Source organism: Salvelinus sp. IW2-2015, linkage group LG7 (assembly GCF_002910315.2).
Source record: "Salvelinus sp. IW2-2015 linkage group LG7, ASM291031v2, whole genome shotgun sequence".
NCBI lineage: Eukaryota > Metazoa > Chordata > Actinopteri > Salmoniformes > Salmonidae > Salvelinus > Salvelinus sp. IW2-2015.
Window position 1 is genome coordinate 10,557,617 of NC_036847.1, and position 15,893 is coordinate 10,573,509.

A 15,893-nucleotide genomic window follows, 5' to 3' on the forward strand; every position below is an offset into this window, starting at 1 on the left:
TAACAGTTCGTCGTGTGTGTGATACGTCTCTGTGTGTGTGTATACGTTTCGTGTGTGTGTGTATACTTCGATGTGGTGGCTGTATACGTTCGTGTGTGTGTGTATACGTTCGTGTGTGTGTGTATCACGTTCGTGTGGTGGCGTATACGTTTCGTGTGTGTGGATACGTTTCTGTGCTGGTGTAACGTATCGTGCGGCAAATACCGTCTGTGTGGTGTAGTGAGCGTCTGTGGTGGTTATTACTTGTCGTGTGGGGTGTAGACTCAGTGTTTCACAGCTTGTCAACTACTCCGGAGGGCGTGTATACAGTACTTGTGGGTGTGTGATGACAAGGCGCACCTGTGTGGTTCATGTGGGTGGTCAGGTGGGGTGCAGGGTGTCATGGTGTGTGGGGTGGGGGGGCAGGGGGGGCATGGGGGTTCATGAGGGGGTGGACTACCGTGGGTGTGGGGCGTGGGGTAGTACATCGGGCTGGAGGGCTCCAGTCGAGGGCAGGCAGTGGCAGATACAGGTGTGTAACATAGGGGGGGGTATGGGGGGTACGTTCCTGGGGGGGAGTGAGCGTGCAGGGTGGGGGTAGACGTCAGTGGGGGGAGACGTCAGGGGGATGGGAGAGCGTGCAGTGGAACGCACGCGCACCACGCAGGACGGGGCCAAGAGCGCGCAAGGCAGCGGATAGGGCGGAGGCTCAGCGCTGCGCAAGGAACGCGGGCCCGCCACCCGCGCGCAAGAAACGGAAGAACGGCGAGTGCCGCGGGAAACGCCCGCGCGCCAGACTGGGAAAAGGAAAGGGGAAAAGAAAAAGAAAGGATCGAAGTGCAAAAGGGGCACAGGCAGGCGCAAGTAAAGCGGGCGGCGGCAAAAGAAAGTGGGCAACGGAGCCCCGAGGGAGGCGGATTGCAAACAAGGACAGAGAGAGGGAAAGAGAGATTGTGAGACGAAGAAGGAAGAGAGAAAAAATAAACACCCGAGCCACAACGTATATACACACACACACGAACGTATACACACACACACACACATGAACGTGTACACACACATAAACACACACAAATGTATACACACACACACACGAATGTACACACACACTTACATACATGAACATTATACAGTACACACACACACATGAACATAAGTAAACACAGGCATGAACACACACTTGCACATAAATGAACACCTGCATCTGTGTATGATCATGACAGCGCTATACAGAATTATTTGCCAGTAATTCATTGCATGGTTTATCCACTGCTGTACCAATAAGCTACCACTCAGTGTTATTTAGAGGACTAGGTTTTTGACTTCACCAGAGGTCTGGGCATGATTTGGAAACAGCCATGTCCTGTCCTCCGCTCCACAAGGCCTGTGCGTACACGTGACGGCGTGAACCACATCTGGATGTGGGTCTCAGAGAGCACTTGAAGATGTCTCATCCCCCGTGGCTGTTGCAACTCAAAGCATCTCCTCCTCACGCCTTTGAAGACGAGACAGGGCTTTGAAGTCCTTCTGATCCAACAGCGTATTAATGGCAGTTGTCTTTTACAAATTGTGTGTGTGTGTGTAGGTCTCATAGGAGGCGAGCATCAGGAAGAATCATTTGATGGCTCATCAGATGGTTTGCTCGTAGTCAAACCGAAACAATTGCTAACATTTGTTCCGTTTGAACGCTAAAGGGCTAAGAAATAAATATAATCGACAGTATGTAAGGAATGTCACGTATCGACACCCACAAACGCTCAAGAGTTCGGTTGAAATGTGTAGGAGGACGTTGTAGAGACCTTTTGAAGAAGATGTTCCTTGAGAGGAACCATCACGTACATGCTTCCATGCGTGAGCTGCAGTTAGACTTGACTTACCCCCCTACTGTGTGTGAAGAGGCTCTGACCTTTAACCATCTCACCCTTGATTGGCCATGTTTGTTGCCATAAAGTGACCCCCCCCCCCAAGCACTCTGAAGAAAAGCTGTCTCATTATTTGAAAAGTAGAGTCCACGGCAGAAAGGAACATGGCGGTGTCTCTGTTTGACTGTGTAGATTTTGTGTGTGTCTGAGACAGCCTTGCCTGTGTGGCTCCCCATCTCTCCTCACATTCTCGCTCTCTCCCCTCTCTCCCTCTCACTCTCTCACTCTCCCTTCTCACTTCTCTCTCCTCCCCTCTCTCCTCTCACTCCTCTCCATCTCTCTTCTCTCTCCTCTCTCTTCTTCTCTCGTTCACATTCTCTTTCTCTCCCCTCTCTCACTCTCTCTCTCTCTCTCTCTCTCTCTCTCTCTCTCTCAACATTCTCTCTCTCTCCCCTCTCTCCCTCTCACTCTCTCTCTCTCACATTCTCTCTCTCTCCCTCTCACTCTCTCACTCTCCTTCTCACATTCTCTCTCTCTCCCCTCTCTCCCTCTCACTCTCTCACTCTCCTTCTCACATTCTCTCTCTCTCCTCTCTCCTCTCACTCTCTCTCTCTCTCTCTCTCCTCTTCCTCTCTCTCTCTCTCTCTCTCTCTCTCTCTCACATTCTCTCTCTCTCTCTCACATTCTCTCTCTCTCACTCTCTCTCCTTCTCACATTCTCTCTCTCTCCCCCTCTCTCCCTCTCCCTCTCACTCTCTCTCCTTCTCACGTTCTCTCTCTCTCCCCTCTCTCTCCTTCTCACGTTTTCTCTCTCCCTCTGTCACTCTTTCTATATTAGTTTCTCGTCATCTAATGTTCTGTCTCTCTCACACTCTTTCTCTCTCTCAGTCCCTTCCTCTCGCACTCTCGGTCTCTCTTGATCGATGCATCAACACCGTGCGACTCTCCGCCGTGACATTCACCAACAGGTGCTAGAAGAATGAGAGTAAAAGGTCAAACCCACCTCAGAAAAGGGCGGGAAACTGGGAGCTACATCGAGTTACATTGTGTCCAGCTAACATAAGTGCATTAGCTTTTCCTAGCGTTTCGTCAGCAGAACGAACGAGGAAGTAGACCCTTTTTATTTTGCTCGGAGACGCCCCATCCCTGATGATTAGCTCAAATGCTAATCCTTCCCAGTCCCTACAGCTATGACTGAAGTGATAGACTGACGCGCACACACACACACACACACACACACACACACACACACACACACACACACACACACACACACACACACACACAGCTCCTTGATGCTGCAGAGCCATTGTTTAGTCTTTCTCCTTTTAGCAGTCTCCTCAGACGGGCGTTAGCGATAGCCATCTTATCACAACTCTGCAGTAGGGAGATAACCCCCACCGTGTGATTGTTAGTGCCCGGTAATGGAATCGTCCCAAATAAACCTACATGTGACGTACGCATTTGACCCAGGTCTGTTCATTGCCATTGTGTCATTCGGTTGTCATTGACCTGTACAGTGATTGCCAGAGAAAATGTCCGGATTTTGTTGGTTCCTTCATTTTGCGCAATGGGTGAATGAATTAGTCAATGAATCAGTCAATGTCAATCAATGCCTTCTAAGCTCCTTGGTTGACGTTGTGTTTGTTTCTCTCCCCACAGATCCACCCTGAGGAGGAGGACTACGGCTTTGAAATCGAGGAGAAGAACAAGGCCATCGTGGTGAAGTCTGTCACCAGGGGCTCTCACGCCGAGGTGAGGAGTCTACAGACACACACAGTCAACACACACACAATTCTGTGCTTCTTCCTTCTCACTGACAGAGTCCATTAGTCCCAGTGATTCAGGCGCTGGTGGTTCTGTCACTCTCCTCAGGGCATCTATTCTCAGTGTGGGGATCAGATCAGCCGTATTACATTAGACATGCCTGCTCACATTCTCCTCAATGCCACCACACGCCACAACATGACATCCCAGCTCTGTGTGTGTGTGTGTGTGTGTGCTTACGTGTGTGTGTGTGTATGTGTGCTTACGTGTGTGCTTACGTGTGTGCTTACGTGTGTGCTTACGTGTGTGCTTACGTGTGTGCTTACGTGTGTGCTTACGTGTGTGCTTACGTGTGTGTGTGTGGTGTGTGTGTGTGGTGTGTGTGTGTGGTGTGTGTTGGTGTGTGTGTGTGTGTGTGTGCTTACGCGTGTGTATGTACGCGCCTGCACACGTTTCCATCTGTTTTTCTGCCTGCAGCCTCATGGGAGGACAGCCTTCTATCTCTCCTCTCTCCTGACTCAACTAATCAGGCTCTTGGTATCTTGTTGATTGGTTGAATCAGAGGAACTAGTGTTGGGATGGAACAACGACTGGGGTTCTCTGAGTGAAGGGATTGGGGGAAACAGCCTTACTGCACTCCTTCCCTTACTGTCCCTTACGGTCTTTCTCCCCTCCCTTGTTCCCTGTCCCCTCCATCTCACTCCTCATCCCCCTCTATCGCCTCGGCTTCTCTGCTCCAGACAGTGCCAGTTTAGTTCGGTCTGTGTGTGTGTGTGTGTGTGTGTGTGTGTGCGTGCCAGCATTGTGAATGAGGCTCAGTTGATTCACAGGGCCCAGTGAAAAACCCTGGGAGAGCCAGGGACTCCAGGAGGGTCGGGGGGAGAATACCAAACATGCGCACACACACACACATACTCAGAGGGCCACTGTGCCTGGCTGTCCCTATTCTGGTCTGTCCTCCAAAGCCAAGCGGATCTGGTCCCTGCGTCCTGGGCAGAGAGGATATAGAGGATGCATTATTCTCACGACGTGACCAGACACATGCACGCAAAACCCATCACAGTTCAATATGCATTAATGCCCTGCAAATGTGCAAAGCTCATATCGTTGACCTTCTTGATTAGCGTTTTTTTAAAATGTTATCATTAAGATTTCACTTGAATGCTTTTCCCCATTATTTAACCAGGTTTTATACGCGAAATCTGGTCAAATTGTTCGCAAGCAATTTTACATCTGCAGAGCAAAATGGCCGCTGATCTAGCATGAAATGATGAGACAACCTATCCGGACGCTTCACCGGTGTTGTTTCCGCTCCGTTCCTCCCTCTCCAGATGGCGGGGCTGCAGGCGGGCAGGAAGATATTCACCATCAACGAGGACCTGGTGTTCCTCAGGCCCTTCCAGGAGGTGGAGACCATGATCAACCAGGCCTTCTGCATCCGCCGCTCCTTACGCCTGCTGGTCAACACCAAGGCAAAAGAGTGAGTTACAGTATAGTAGTACAACCATGGACACACACATATACACATACCCAATTTCATTACACACACACACACACACACACACACACACACACACACACACACACACACACACACACACATGCGCACACTTAACTAGACACACAGGCTCAGTGTTTGGCCAGTCTCTGATTCACTCTCTTGTTGATTTAGGATCGTGAAGGTTCCAGACACTCCAGATCCCCTGTCCTTCAAACTCTGTGGCTCCGCCCCACCTCATGTACACGCAGTAAGGAAAGGTGAGTAACAACCGCTTTGATTGGCGCTCTCTGAATGTGACCTTGAGTCTTGGGGTTCACTCATTGAACGTGACACCACACAGAGGAAATATGTACTGCATCGTCTGTTAAATTGCTAGTGATTTAGTCACGTCTTGTCCGTTAATAGACCATTTATGGGAGGGAACCTGGAATGTTGGTATACATGCCAGAAACCTGTCTTTAAATTATAGGATGAGGTAACGTTACCTTCCAGCCATGCACCTGTCAGCTTCAGTTCCCTTTTACTGAAGCTCTGCTTTTTAGGACCACATGTTCGCTAGGGCTCAAAGTTAAAATCCTAAAAGACGGTGCTCCCCCCTACACACACACAGAACTTAACTCCTCTATGTTAATACAACCACCTGGGCCACATTCCCCCGGTACACCGCCTGCTAGGCAGATGTTTATATCATATAAAAAGAAGAAGCGAAAGAAGGGGGGGGAGGATTTACGACTATCGAGTTGCGAGCGATTGGTCCAAATGTGTAAAACAGCTGGAAGAGGAGGTAGGAGAAAATGGCCGACTCCTTTCTGTAGCATCCAGGGATGAGGACAAACACACACACGCAGGCTGCGGAGTGTGGGGTTCCTTCCAGCTACCGGCCCCATATGAGTTGTCTCTGAATGATGTCAGACTCTCCAGGCACTCTCTCATCTCCTAAATCAGGGCCCTACTTGACGGCTGGGAGGGGTTGCTGCTAAACTGAAGTTATGGCGTTGTGTGCTTTGTGTGAGGTGGATGACAGGGAAAGGGATGCTAGGCCTGGTATTTTAAAATGGGACAGGAATATCTGTTTAGTGCACAGCTAAAGTGTTACCAGGAGTTATTTGAAGTTCTTACACCCACGTATGTCTTCATGTGTGCGTATCTCTTTCTTTGAGGATGATGGCCTTGGATAGGTCTTCTCTAATGAACAGATTCTTCATTTCAATGAGATGTCCTAATTGAATGACGGTTACATTGAATAAAATACATATTTACATGAAGGACTAGATTTAAAAGAAATGATGCATTGCACTTACAGTATATTACAATTTGTAGAATTTTTGTTTGGAGGGGGGGGTGACCGCATTGCGATTACAATGACGACACTGCGGCATATCCAAATGTGATCCCTGACCCCTGTGTGATATTCAGGGTCGGAGGCGGCGGCAGCGGGCCTCCAGCCAGGTCAGTGTATCCTGAAGGTGAACGGCAACAGCATGAACCTCAGTGACTACCAGGAGGTCCTGGAGCACTTCTCCTCCTCCCAGCAGGAGCACCCCGACATGGTGAGAGACCTGGCATTGGTTTAATTCTGTCTGCATAATGTTAGGGGAAACAAATGTTCGGAGATGGTGAGATTCAATCACAAAGGCATGGCCCAGTCTTTCACAATCCTGGTTCTGGGGGACCCAAAGATGTGCAAATTGTTTTATTTTTACCTTATCACTAACATACCTGATTCCACTTATCAAGAGCTTGATGATGAGTTGAGTCAAGTGCCTAAGCGCCAGGATTGGATTGGAGAACACTGACATGGCCTAATGTAGCTTTAAAAAGAGCCTTAAACCATTGCTACTTTTCTACCAGTGTCAAGATATTTTTCCACCAAACTAGTGTGTTCCCCTCTACAGTGTCACATGCACGGTTTTATTTGTTGCGTCACAACTAGGGTTCTTCCTCATTCTCAGTTTCAGTCTTCTGCCAGTAGACCTCTTTCACCCCTTGTTTTTCTTTTCCTACTGCGTCAAATACTGTGTTTTGGCTTTATCCAGCTTGGGACCCAGCAGGATGTGTAGTACTGTGGTGCTTTTTTATTAGGTGATGTGTTGATATTTACTCTAGCTCCTCTCCTCTTTTCCAATCCCCTGCTTTGTTGATGTTTACCCTGGATTCTCTTGTCCTATCCCCTTGCCCAGTCAAATCTCCTCAGAGCTGCTCTGTTTGGACCACATCTCTGTTAGTTCTTTCACACAGCTGGTTTAATTGCCAGTGTGTTTCCTGAACCAGTGCCATGTTCTATGAGAAAATATGCATATACAGGGCCTTCAGAAAGTATTCATACCCCTTGACTTATTCCACATTTTGTTGTTACATTCTGAATTCAAAATGGATTAAAACATTGTTTTATCTCACCCATCTACACACAATACCCCATAATGAGAAAGTGTAAACATATATTTATTTTACATTTTTGCACATTTATTGATCCCTAATTTACATAAGTATTCCCACACCTTTGCTATGACACTCCAAATTGAGCTCAGGTGCATCCAATTTCCTTTGACCATCCTTGAGATGTCACTACTACTTGATTGGAGTCTATTGTGGCCAATTCCTGTGGCCAATTCAATTGTTTGGACATGATTTAGAGGGTCCCACAGTTGACAGTGCATGTCAGAGCAGAAACTATACCATGAAGTCCAAGGAAATGTCTGTAGATCTCCGAGATAGAATTGTGATGAGGCATATATCTGGGGAAGAGTTTAAAACTATTTCTAATATGTAGAAAGTTTCCAAGAGCACAGTGGTCTCCATCATTGGGAAATTGAAAAAATATGTAACTACCCCGACTTTGCCAAGAGCTGGCTGTCCAACCAAAGTGAGCAACCAGCCAAGAAGGACCTTGGTCAGGGAGGTGACCAAGAACCCAATGACCACTCTGACAAAACTACAGCATTCCTTAGTTGAGATGGGAGAACCTGCCAGAAGAACAACAGTTTCTACAGCACTTCACCAATCTGGGCTTCATTGGGAGAGTGGCCAAACAGAAGGCACTCCAGAGAAAAAAGCACATGGCAGCACGCCTGGAGTTTGCAAAAAGGCACGTGAAATATTCTGAGAGCGTAAGGCAAAAGACTCTGTGGTCTGATGAAACAAAATGTTAACTCTTTGGCCTGAATGCAAAGAGCTATGTCTGGAGAAAACCAGGCCCAGCTTATCACCAGTCTAACCCCATCCCTACTGTGAAGCTTGGTGGTGGCAGCATCATGCTATCAGAATGCATTTCAGCGGTAGGGACTGGGAGACTGGTAAGGATAGAGGAAACAATACAGGCAAATCCTTGATGACAAACTGTTTCAGACTGTAAATGAAGATTTATGTTCCAACAGGACAGTGACCCCAAGCATACAGTGAAAGCAACACTGGAATGGCTTCAGAACAAGAATGTGAAAGTCCTTGAGTGGCTCAGCCAAAGCCCAGACTTGAATCCCATTGAAAATCTGTGGAAAGACTTGAAGATTTGCTGTTCACCGCCGCTCCCCATCTACCTTAAGAGAGCTTCAGAAAATCTGCAAGAAAGAATGGGAGAAAAGTCCCCAAATCCAGATGTGCAATGCCGATACAGACATACATACCCAAGGCGACAGGTAGCCTAGTGGTTAGAGCGTTGGGCCGGTAACTGAAAGGTTGCTGGATTGAATCCCCGAGCTGACAAGGTTAAAATCTGTTGTTCTGCCCCTGAGCAAGGCAGTTAACCCACTGTTCCCTGGGCACCGAAGACGTGGATGTCGTTTATGGCAGCCCCCTGCACCTCTCTGATTCAGAGTGGTTGGGTTAAATGAGGAAGACGCATTTCAGTTGAATACATTCAGTTGTACAATTGACTAGGTCTCCCCCTTTCCCAAGCTGGCTCAAAGCTGTAATGGTACGTCAGCACGGCCGGCGTCAAAGGTGCTTCTACAAAGTATTTACTCGTGAATATTTAAGTAAACTGTATGATGGCATGTACAGAAACACACACCAATGTTTGACTCCAATGTGTGTTCCTCTCTGTGTCCTGTAAGTGTCAGTGGGTGTATCGGGCATTTGAGGATGTTGAGGAGGACAGGGGGTCGTTCAGGGCCTGCCCAGCAGAGAATGGCTCTGAGACCGAGGAAGAGAATGTCAGGAATGGAACAGGTACTGCAGTGTATACTACCTCACTGTGGGTTCGTATGTGTGGGTTTGTCTCTGTCCATCTATCCGACAACGGGTGTGTACTCAAAAGCATCCTGTATTTTGTGTCTCATCCAGACTATAGCCTGAGCAGGCTGTCCATGTCTGATGACTCTGTGCCTCTGGTGAGCATGATGGTTGACAACGTGCACCTGGAGCATGGCGTGGTGTACGAGTACGTCAGCACGGCCGGCGTCAAGAGCCACGTCCTGGAGAAGATGGTGGAGCCCAAGGGCTGCTTCAGCCTCACTGCCAAAGTACATGTCCATTGTTGTTGTTAGCATGCTAATGCTAACTCTGCTCAGCAGTTTGTGGTATACTGCTGGAGCAGGTTGGCCCACAATACATATATATTGTTGTTGTGTTCTTCTAGCATTGGCACTATGTGTTTCTGTTCATAGCCACAGCCACGACTTGTTAACATTAGCATTTATGACAGAAAACAATTGGAGTTAATGCTTCCCAAATTACATGCTGTTCAATTCCATGACTTAAAACATTTGTTTTCACCTGTCAGATCCTGGAGGCCTTTGCCGGTGATGACAGCCATTTTGTGCGCAACTGCAGCCAGCTGATCTCACAGAGCGACCGCGTGGTGTCGATGCCTCAGTTTGAGTTCAGGAACATCTGTGACACCAAGCTGGAGAGCATCCGCCGACGAATCAGCAGCTACCAGCAGGTACAGGAACTACAGGATCCCTCTGTCTCTCATAGCCCCATATGTAGTGCAAGAACAGCTACAAACACGGACTGCTTGCCACTTGTCTTCAACTCTTTTGTACATGCACACTCACTCTCTCCCTCAAGCATACGCGCGCGCACAAACACACACCACCCCACTTCAGTAATTCCGCACCAACTACACCGCACTCACACACACTCACATACCCCCCCACTTCAGTAATTCAGCACCAACTACACCCCACTCACACAGACAACACACACATATCAGCAGTGAGCATTGAGCCATCATTATGTTACAGCGGTGTAGGTACCAATTTCAATCTCCTTCGTTGTGTGTGATTGTTTTCAGTTTGCCCAGGAGCTGAGGAACAAGGCGTGTCCCACGTTCAAGCAGGCGGGTGTGCGGCCTCACCCACTGGGCTGCATGGACTTTGTGCCCACCAACTGCCACATCAACCTGATGCAGGTATCTTACCCCAAGACCACCACGGCCACTGGCAGGGCCTTCAGCATCCGCTTTGGACGCAAGAACTCCTTCTTCGGCCTGGACCCCGACCAAGGTGGGGCGAGCAGACGTGTGTGTGTGTGTGTGTGTGTGTAGTGTGTGCTGTGTGTGTGTGTGTGTGTGTGTGTGTGTGTGTGTGTGTGTGTGTGTGTGTGTGTGTGCACATGGACGCATAAGACGCACGTGCATGTATGAACTGAGACACACACACATACCTTTTGCTTACACATTGAGAAGAACAGCACGCAAATACGACAATAGAGCCCAGTTGAATCATATCAATGCCTAAGTTCAGTTTTTTTGTGTAAGTCAAATCACATTTGAGTTTTTTGCCAACAATAGCCAATATCCCCTTAACAACATTACGCTGCCAGCCTTTAAGGCTTCAAACAAAGAGATCATTTCAACTAATTACCCTCTCTGACCAATTAAATCCCATTGTGCAAATGACTTTATGAGCTCTCGTGATGAACCAAACCTTGTTACCCTTGAGCCGTATATAGGGACAATTCCCACAGTAAATTAGCAGGAATGTAGTTGTAATCCCACCACTAATCGTCCCCGTCGGTCGCCCATTAAAAACCTCCATTAGCCTCAGGCGACCCTCCTTCCACCCCCCACGCCGTCACGTGTATCTGTCTTCTCTGTGGGGGATGAGTGATGTCACCAAAGCGGGCCCTCCAAGGCACCAAGGGTGGGATATTCAGAGAGTAAGAGGGTGATGGGGATCATTAGATTACTTTACTGTAGACGTTGTTAGGTCAAGGGACAAAGAGCGAGGGACAGAGAGGGAGTGAGAGAAAGTGAGCGTGAGATAAACAGAGACGGTTATAGAGTCAGAGAGAGCGAGGGAGTGAGATCTTAAAATAGAACATTATACACTGGGTATACAAAACATGTAGAATGACATAGACTGACCAGGTGAATCCAGGTGACAGCTATGATCCCTTATTGATGTCACTTGTTAAATCCACTTCAATCAGTGTAGATGAAGGGGAGGAGACAGGTTAAATAAGGATTTTTATGTCTTGAGAGAATTGAGACATGGATGGTGTATGAGTGCCATTTAGAGGGTGAATGGGCAAGACAAAAGATTGAAGTGCCTTTGAACGGGGTATGGTAGTAGGTGCCAGGCGCACCGGTTTGTGTCAAGAACTGCAATGCTGCTGGGTTTTTCACGCTCAACAGTTTTCCGTGTGTATCAAGAATGGTCCTCCACCTAAAGGACATCCAGACAACTTGACATAACTGTGGGAAGCATTGGAGTCAACATGAGCCAGCATCCCTGTGGAAGACTTTTGACACCTTGTAGATCCTATTCCCTAACGAATTGAGGCTGTTCTGAGGGTAAAAAGGGGGGCGCAACTCAATATTTGGAAGATGTTTCTAATGTTTGTTATACTCCGTGAATACAGTTGAATTGTGGAATTGGAATTGTGATACAGTGAATTATAAGTGAAATAATCGGTTTGGAAACAATTGTTGGAAAAATTACTTGTCATGCACAAAGTAGATGTTCTAACCGACTTGCCACAACTATAGTTTGTTAACAAGAAATTTGTAGAGTGGTTGAAAAACGAGTTTTAATGACTCCAACCTAAGTGTATGTAAACGTCCGACTTCAACTGTATGTATCTCTATGGGCCCATATGGTCCTCCTGTCAGTTTTGTCTCTCGGTGGTTTCAGTAGCCTGCCGCTTGGCCTGTCACCCGGCCGCCGCTCCGTGCCGAACCACAGAGACACTCAGACGAAGACGGGGGAGGAAGCTGCAACAGACAGCCAGCCGTCTGAGATAACCATTAGCATTGTTTCAACCTGTCTCTCGCAGCATGATTTGACATCTACTCTGCAGTTGTGTCGCGCCAAGACGTTGTCTTTTCAACATGTGCGAGACTTGGCAATTCCCCCAGCAACCGAGTTTAAAGTTTCTTTACCAGGCTAAACAATTACGTTTTTTACAACTCCAAAGTGACGGCTTCATTGGCTTTGCGGTCAGAAATGCATGGACAAAATGTCTGCTTTTTTTGTGCATTTAGTAGCCTCATAGAGTGCTCAGGGCTGGAATGTGCACAAAGTATAGGAGCTCCTCGACTTAATGGTAGCCTATGCTATTATGTGCTAACGTTACACCCTCAGGCTCCACGAAAAGGACATAGAATTTTGAATTAGACCTCAATACCAAATAAAATAATTTTTACTGTGTTTTTGTCACGTTCTAGGCATTTCTTCACGACTCGCAAGGCAGTAGAATGTACATAGAATGCATAGAATACATACATCTCTCTCTCCCTCTCTCTTTCCCTTTCTTCCCTCTATTTCTATATATATAATATAAGGCCCTTCATATAAAAGCACAGTTTTTGTCAGAACAATAGGCCGTATATTCACCAGAGTGTTTTTGTGTATGAAGGCTGAACATCTGGTGTAGATATGGGTCTCTGGAAGTGAGAGTTGATTGTCTCCTCTCTCTCTCTCGCTCCCTCTCTCTTTCCCTTTCTTCCCTCTTCTATTTCTACCTCTGCTTTTCTGTGAAGTACAGCTGCTTTCACTTCATTTACCTTTCTTTGCCTCTATTTATCTATCTATTTATTTTCTCTCTTCCCACAGCTAACCTGAACCCAATGTCCCACACCCAGCACTGTGTGACAAGCATGGGCGCCCCGTCCTACAGCTGCAGCGGTCTGGGAGAGGAGGGGGAGTGGGACATCGAGGGCTCTGGAGAGGGCACTCCAGACAGGAGGCAGCAGGCCCACCGGGGGAAGGGCCTCAGCTTCCTGCTCAAACAGGAGGACATGGAGATCCAGGACGCATACATCCGCCTCTACAGCCGCCTAGACATCGCTGTCCGAGAGATGAGGCAGTACGTCACCCAGATAGATGTGTAAGTACACATATGTGAAAATCCTCACTAAGTACCTATGTCAGGGATCTCAAACTGGTGGCCCGCGAGCCAGACACGGCCCACGGCCCGATATACTCTATGTATGAGTATCATTGCTAAATACCTGAATTTCATTGTTCAACTTTACCCAAGGTACCCCAATAGTGTGAGTACCCAAATAATACACATGTAGGCACCCACAATGACATGAGTGGTTTTAGAATCGCCAAATTATATATCACCGTCGTTTATTTTTAGTTCCTGTAGTCTATTCGTTGACATTCTCCTCTGAAGATCTGTTATTATTCTGCATGAATATGGAAAGCTGGAAGGCCAAGATATTATGAAACCATTGTCCCCAGGCAGCCTTCCTGAGACCCACGCCAAACCCCCTTTGTCTGACTGCCCTTTTTGCTTGTTTAATGTGGATACTTTGAAAACAGGAGAATTCGTCAGTCCAAAACTGTTTATGGATTGGGCTAACAGCAACAGGCCGTGAAGCCACTACCCCATTGAAAGGAGGGAAAACCTTCTCTACTGTGTGTGTGCATGTGTGTGTAAAAGATATGTGTGCGCATATAAAAGCAATATATGTGAGTTCACATTATAAGAATATCTCTACTCGTACTATTCATGTGTTTTCTCCTCCTATGTGACGGTCGATAACTGCAGCCTGCTGTCGTCCATCACGGAGCCCACCCAGCCGCAGGGCAGCGAGCCCCCAGCCTACGAGGCCAGCCAGCCCCCCTCCGTGGCCCCTGAGGAGGGGGACCAGGAAAAAGCAGAGCACGGGGGCATCAAGAGGGTCTGCTTCAAGGTGACTGAGGAGGACCAGGAGGACTCGGGCCACGACACCATGAGCTACAGGGACTCCTACAGGTAAGATAAGATGAGAGTTGAGATAAGATTCACTTTATTGTCCCTGAAGGGAAATTTGTCTTGGACATTTTCAATTGGTGCTTCTTCCCAATCAAATGTATTTCAATCAATCAAATGTACATTATAGAGCCCTTTTTTTATATTGGCAGTTGTCACAAAGTGCTTTATGGATACCCAGCCTAAAACCCTTAAGGGAGGGCAAAGCAGAAGCACAATACAATACAAATCACCATAATACTAAAAGTAGTGCAATGTGTTAAAAGGTGGAGGTGATGGAGATTACCCCTAACCATGTTTAGATATGTCTTCATCCACTGTAATGGTTGAGGTTAGTATTGGGGGTAGGATTATCTGATTCTATTTCTGTGGTGGGCAATTACCTTGTGGGTGAAAGACAGAGGAGAGCTGTCACTTATCCAATGTGAACTCACAACAGGGTCCGTCATTCCAATGCTACTCCGTTTCCCTTAGGCACTGATCTTGGATCAGCTCCCGAGTGGCACAGCGGTATAAGGCAGTGCTAGAGGCGTCACTACAGACCCTGGTTCGATTCCAGGCTGTGTCACAGCCGGCCGTGATTGGGCGGCGCACAATTGGCCCAGCGGAGTCCGGGTTTGGCCGCGGTAGGCCGTCATTGTAAATAAGAATTTGTTCTTAACGGACTTGCCTAGTTAAAAAATAATAATAATTTGAAATACTCTGTTGGCGCAAATGAGAATGTGCTCTTAGTTTCACCATGGTAAAATAAACACAGAAAACTGAATGTATAGTTTAAAAAAAATGGGTGTTTCCCAATTCCGTGAGCCAGCTTCATGTGAAACCAACAACAAAGATCTCCCTCTATTTTTATTTTTATTTCCCACTGATGGCATTGGGTTCCTTCTGACTCTCCCAATGGGTTCCAGATGTGGGGAGTCGAGTCACACATCTAAAAAATGAGGAATCGGGGAGCTCAACATGAGATGTATTCAGTGATCTTGGTGATGTCACTGTGCTACCTCCTCGCTAGCTTGAGTTCATTCAGATGGTTGTTGGCAGCGGTGGTAGTGTCATTCAGGCACCGGTCCACGGCCTCCGCCCACGGCCTCCGCCCGCTACCACCCACTAAGAGCAGTGGTCGGCTCCTGGCGAGAGTGCAGTGTGTAATAGAGGCTAAATGAGTAGCTTGTGCTTCTCTCTCTCTCTCTCTCTCTGCCCAGTCTGTCATTACAACAAGAACAGCAAGCGCAACTTCTTCTAGCCAACAGCCACCCACAGTACAGGGTCTAGTGAGCTCCCTCAGGTTGCATCTGCAGTGACACCCTATTCCCTATGTAGTGCACTACTTTTGGAAAGACTCATATACACGGTGCACTAAACATGAGGAACATCTTCCTAACATTGAGTTGCACCCCTTTTTCCCTCAGAACAGCCTCAATTCGTCGGGGCATGGACTCTAAACAAGGTGTTGAAAGCGTTCCATGTTGACTCCAATGCTTCCCACAATTGTGTCAAGTTGGTTGGAAGTCCTTTGGGCGGTGGACCATTCTTGATACAAACAGGAAACTGTTGAGCATGAAAAACCCAGCACCGTTGCAGTTCTTGACACACTCAAAACCGGTGTGCGCCTGGCGCCTACTACTGTAACCTGTTAAA

The 15,893-nt window shown here is 47.6% G+C and overlaps 1 protein-coding gene across 1 annotated transcript in view; it reads left to right on the top strand.

The window, feature by feature from the left end:
- The window catches only part of LOC111966365 (phosphatidylinositol 3,4,5-trisphosphate-dependent Rac exchanger 1 protein), a 113,960-nt gene that overhangs the window by 82,216 nt on the left and 15,851 nt on the right, over positions 1 to 15,893 (top strand). The window contains exons 16-26 of the mRNA XM_070444624.1: positions 2,809 to 2,825; positions 3,503 to 3,595; positions 4,939 to 5,087; positions 5,280 to 5,365; positions 6,525 to 6,658; positions 9,158 to 9,272; positions 9,387 to 9,565; positions 9,826 to 9,987; positions 10,342 to 10,552; positions 13,106 to 13,379; positions 14,052 to 14,258. Of these exons, the coding sequence (XP_070300725.1) occupies positions 2,809 to 2,825; positions 3,503 to 3,595; positions 4,939 to 5,087; positions 5,280 to 5,365; positions 6,525 to 6,658; positions 9,158 to 9,272; positions 9,387 to 9,565; positions 9,826 to 9,987; positions 10,342 to 10,552; positions 13,106 to 13,379; positions 14,052 to 14,258 (1,627 nt within the window). The remainder of the gene's footprint in view (positions 1 to 2,808; positions 2,826 to 3,502; positions 3,596 to 4,938; positions 5,088 to 5,279; positions 5,366 to 6,524; positions 6,659 to 9,157; positions 9,273 to 9,386; positions 9,566 to 9,825; positions 9,988 to 10,341; positions 10,553 to 13,105; positions 13,380 to 14,051; positions 14,259 to 15,893) is intronic.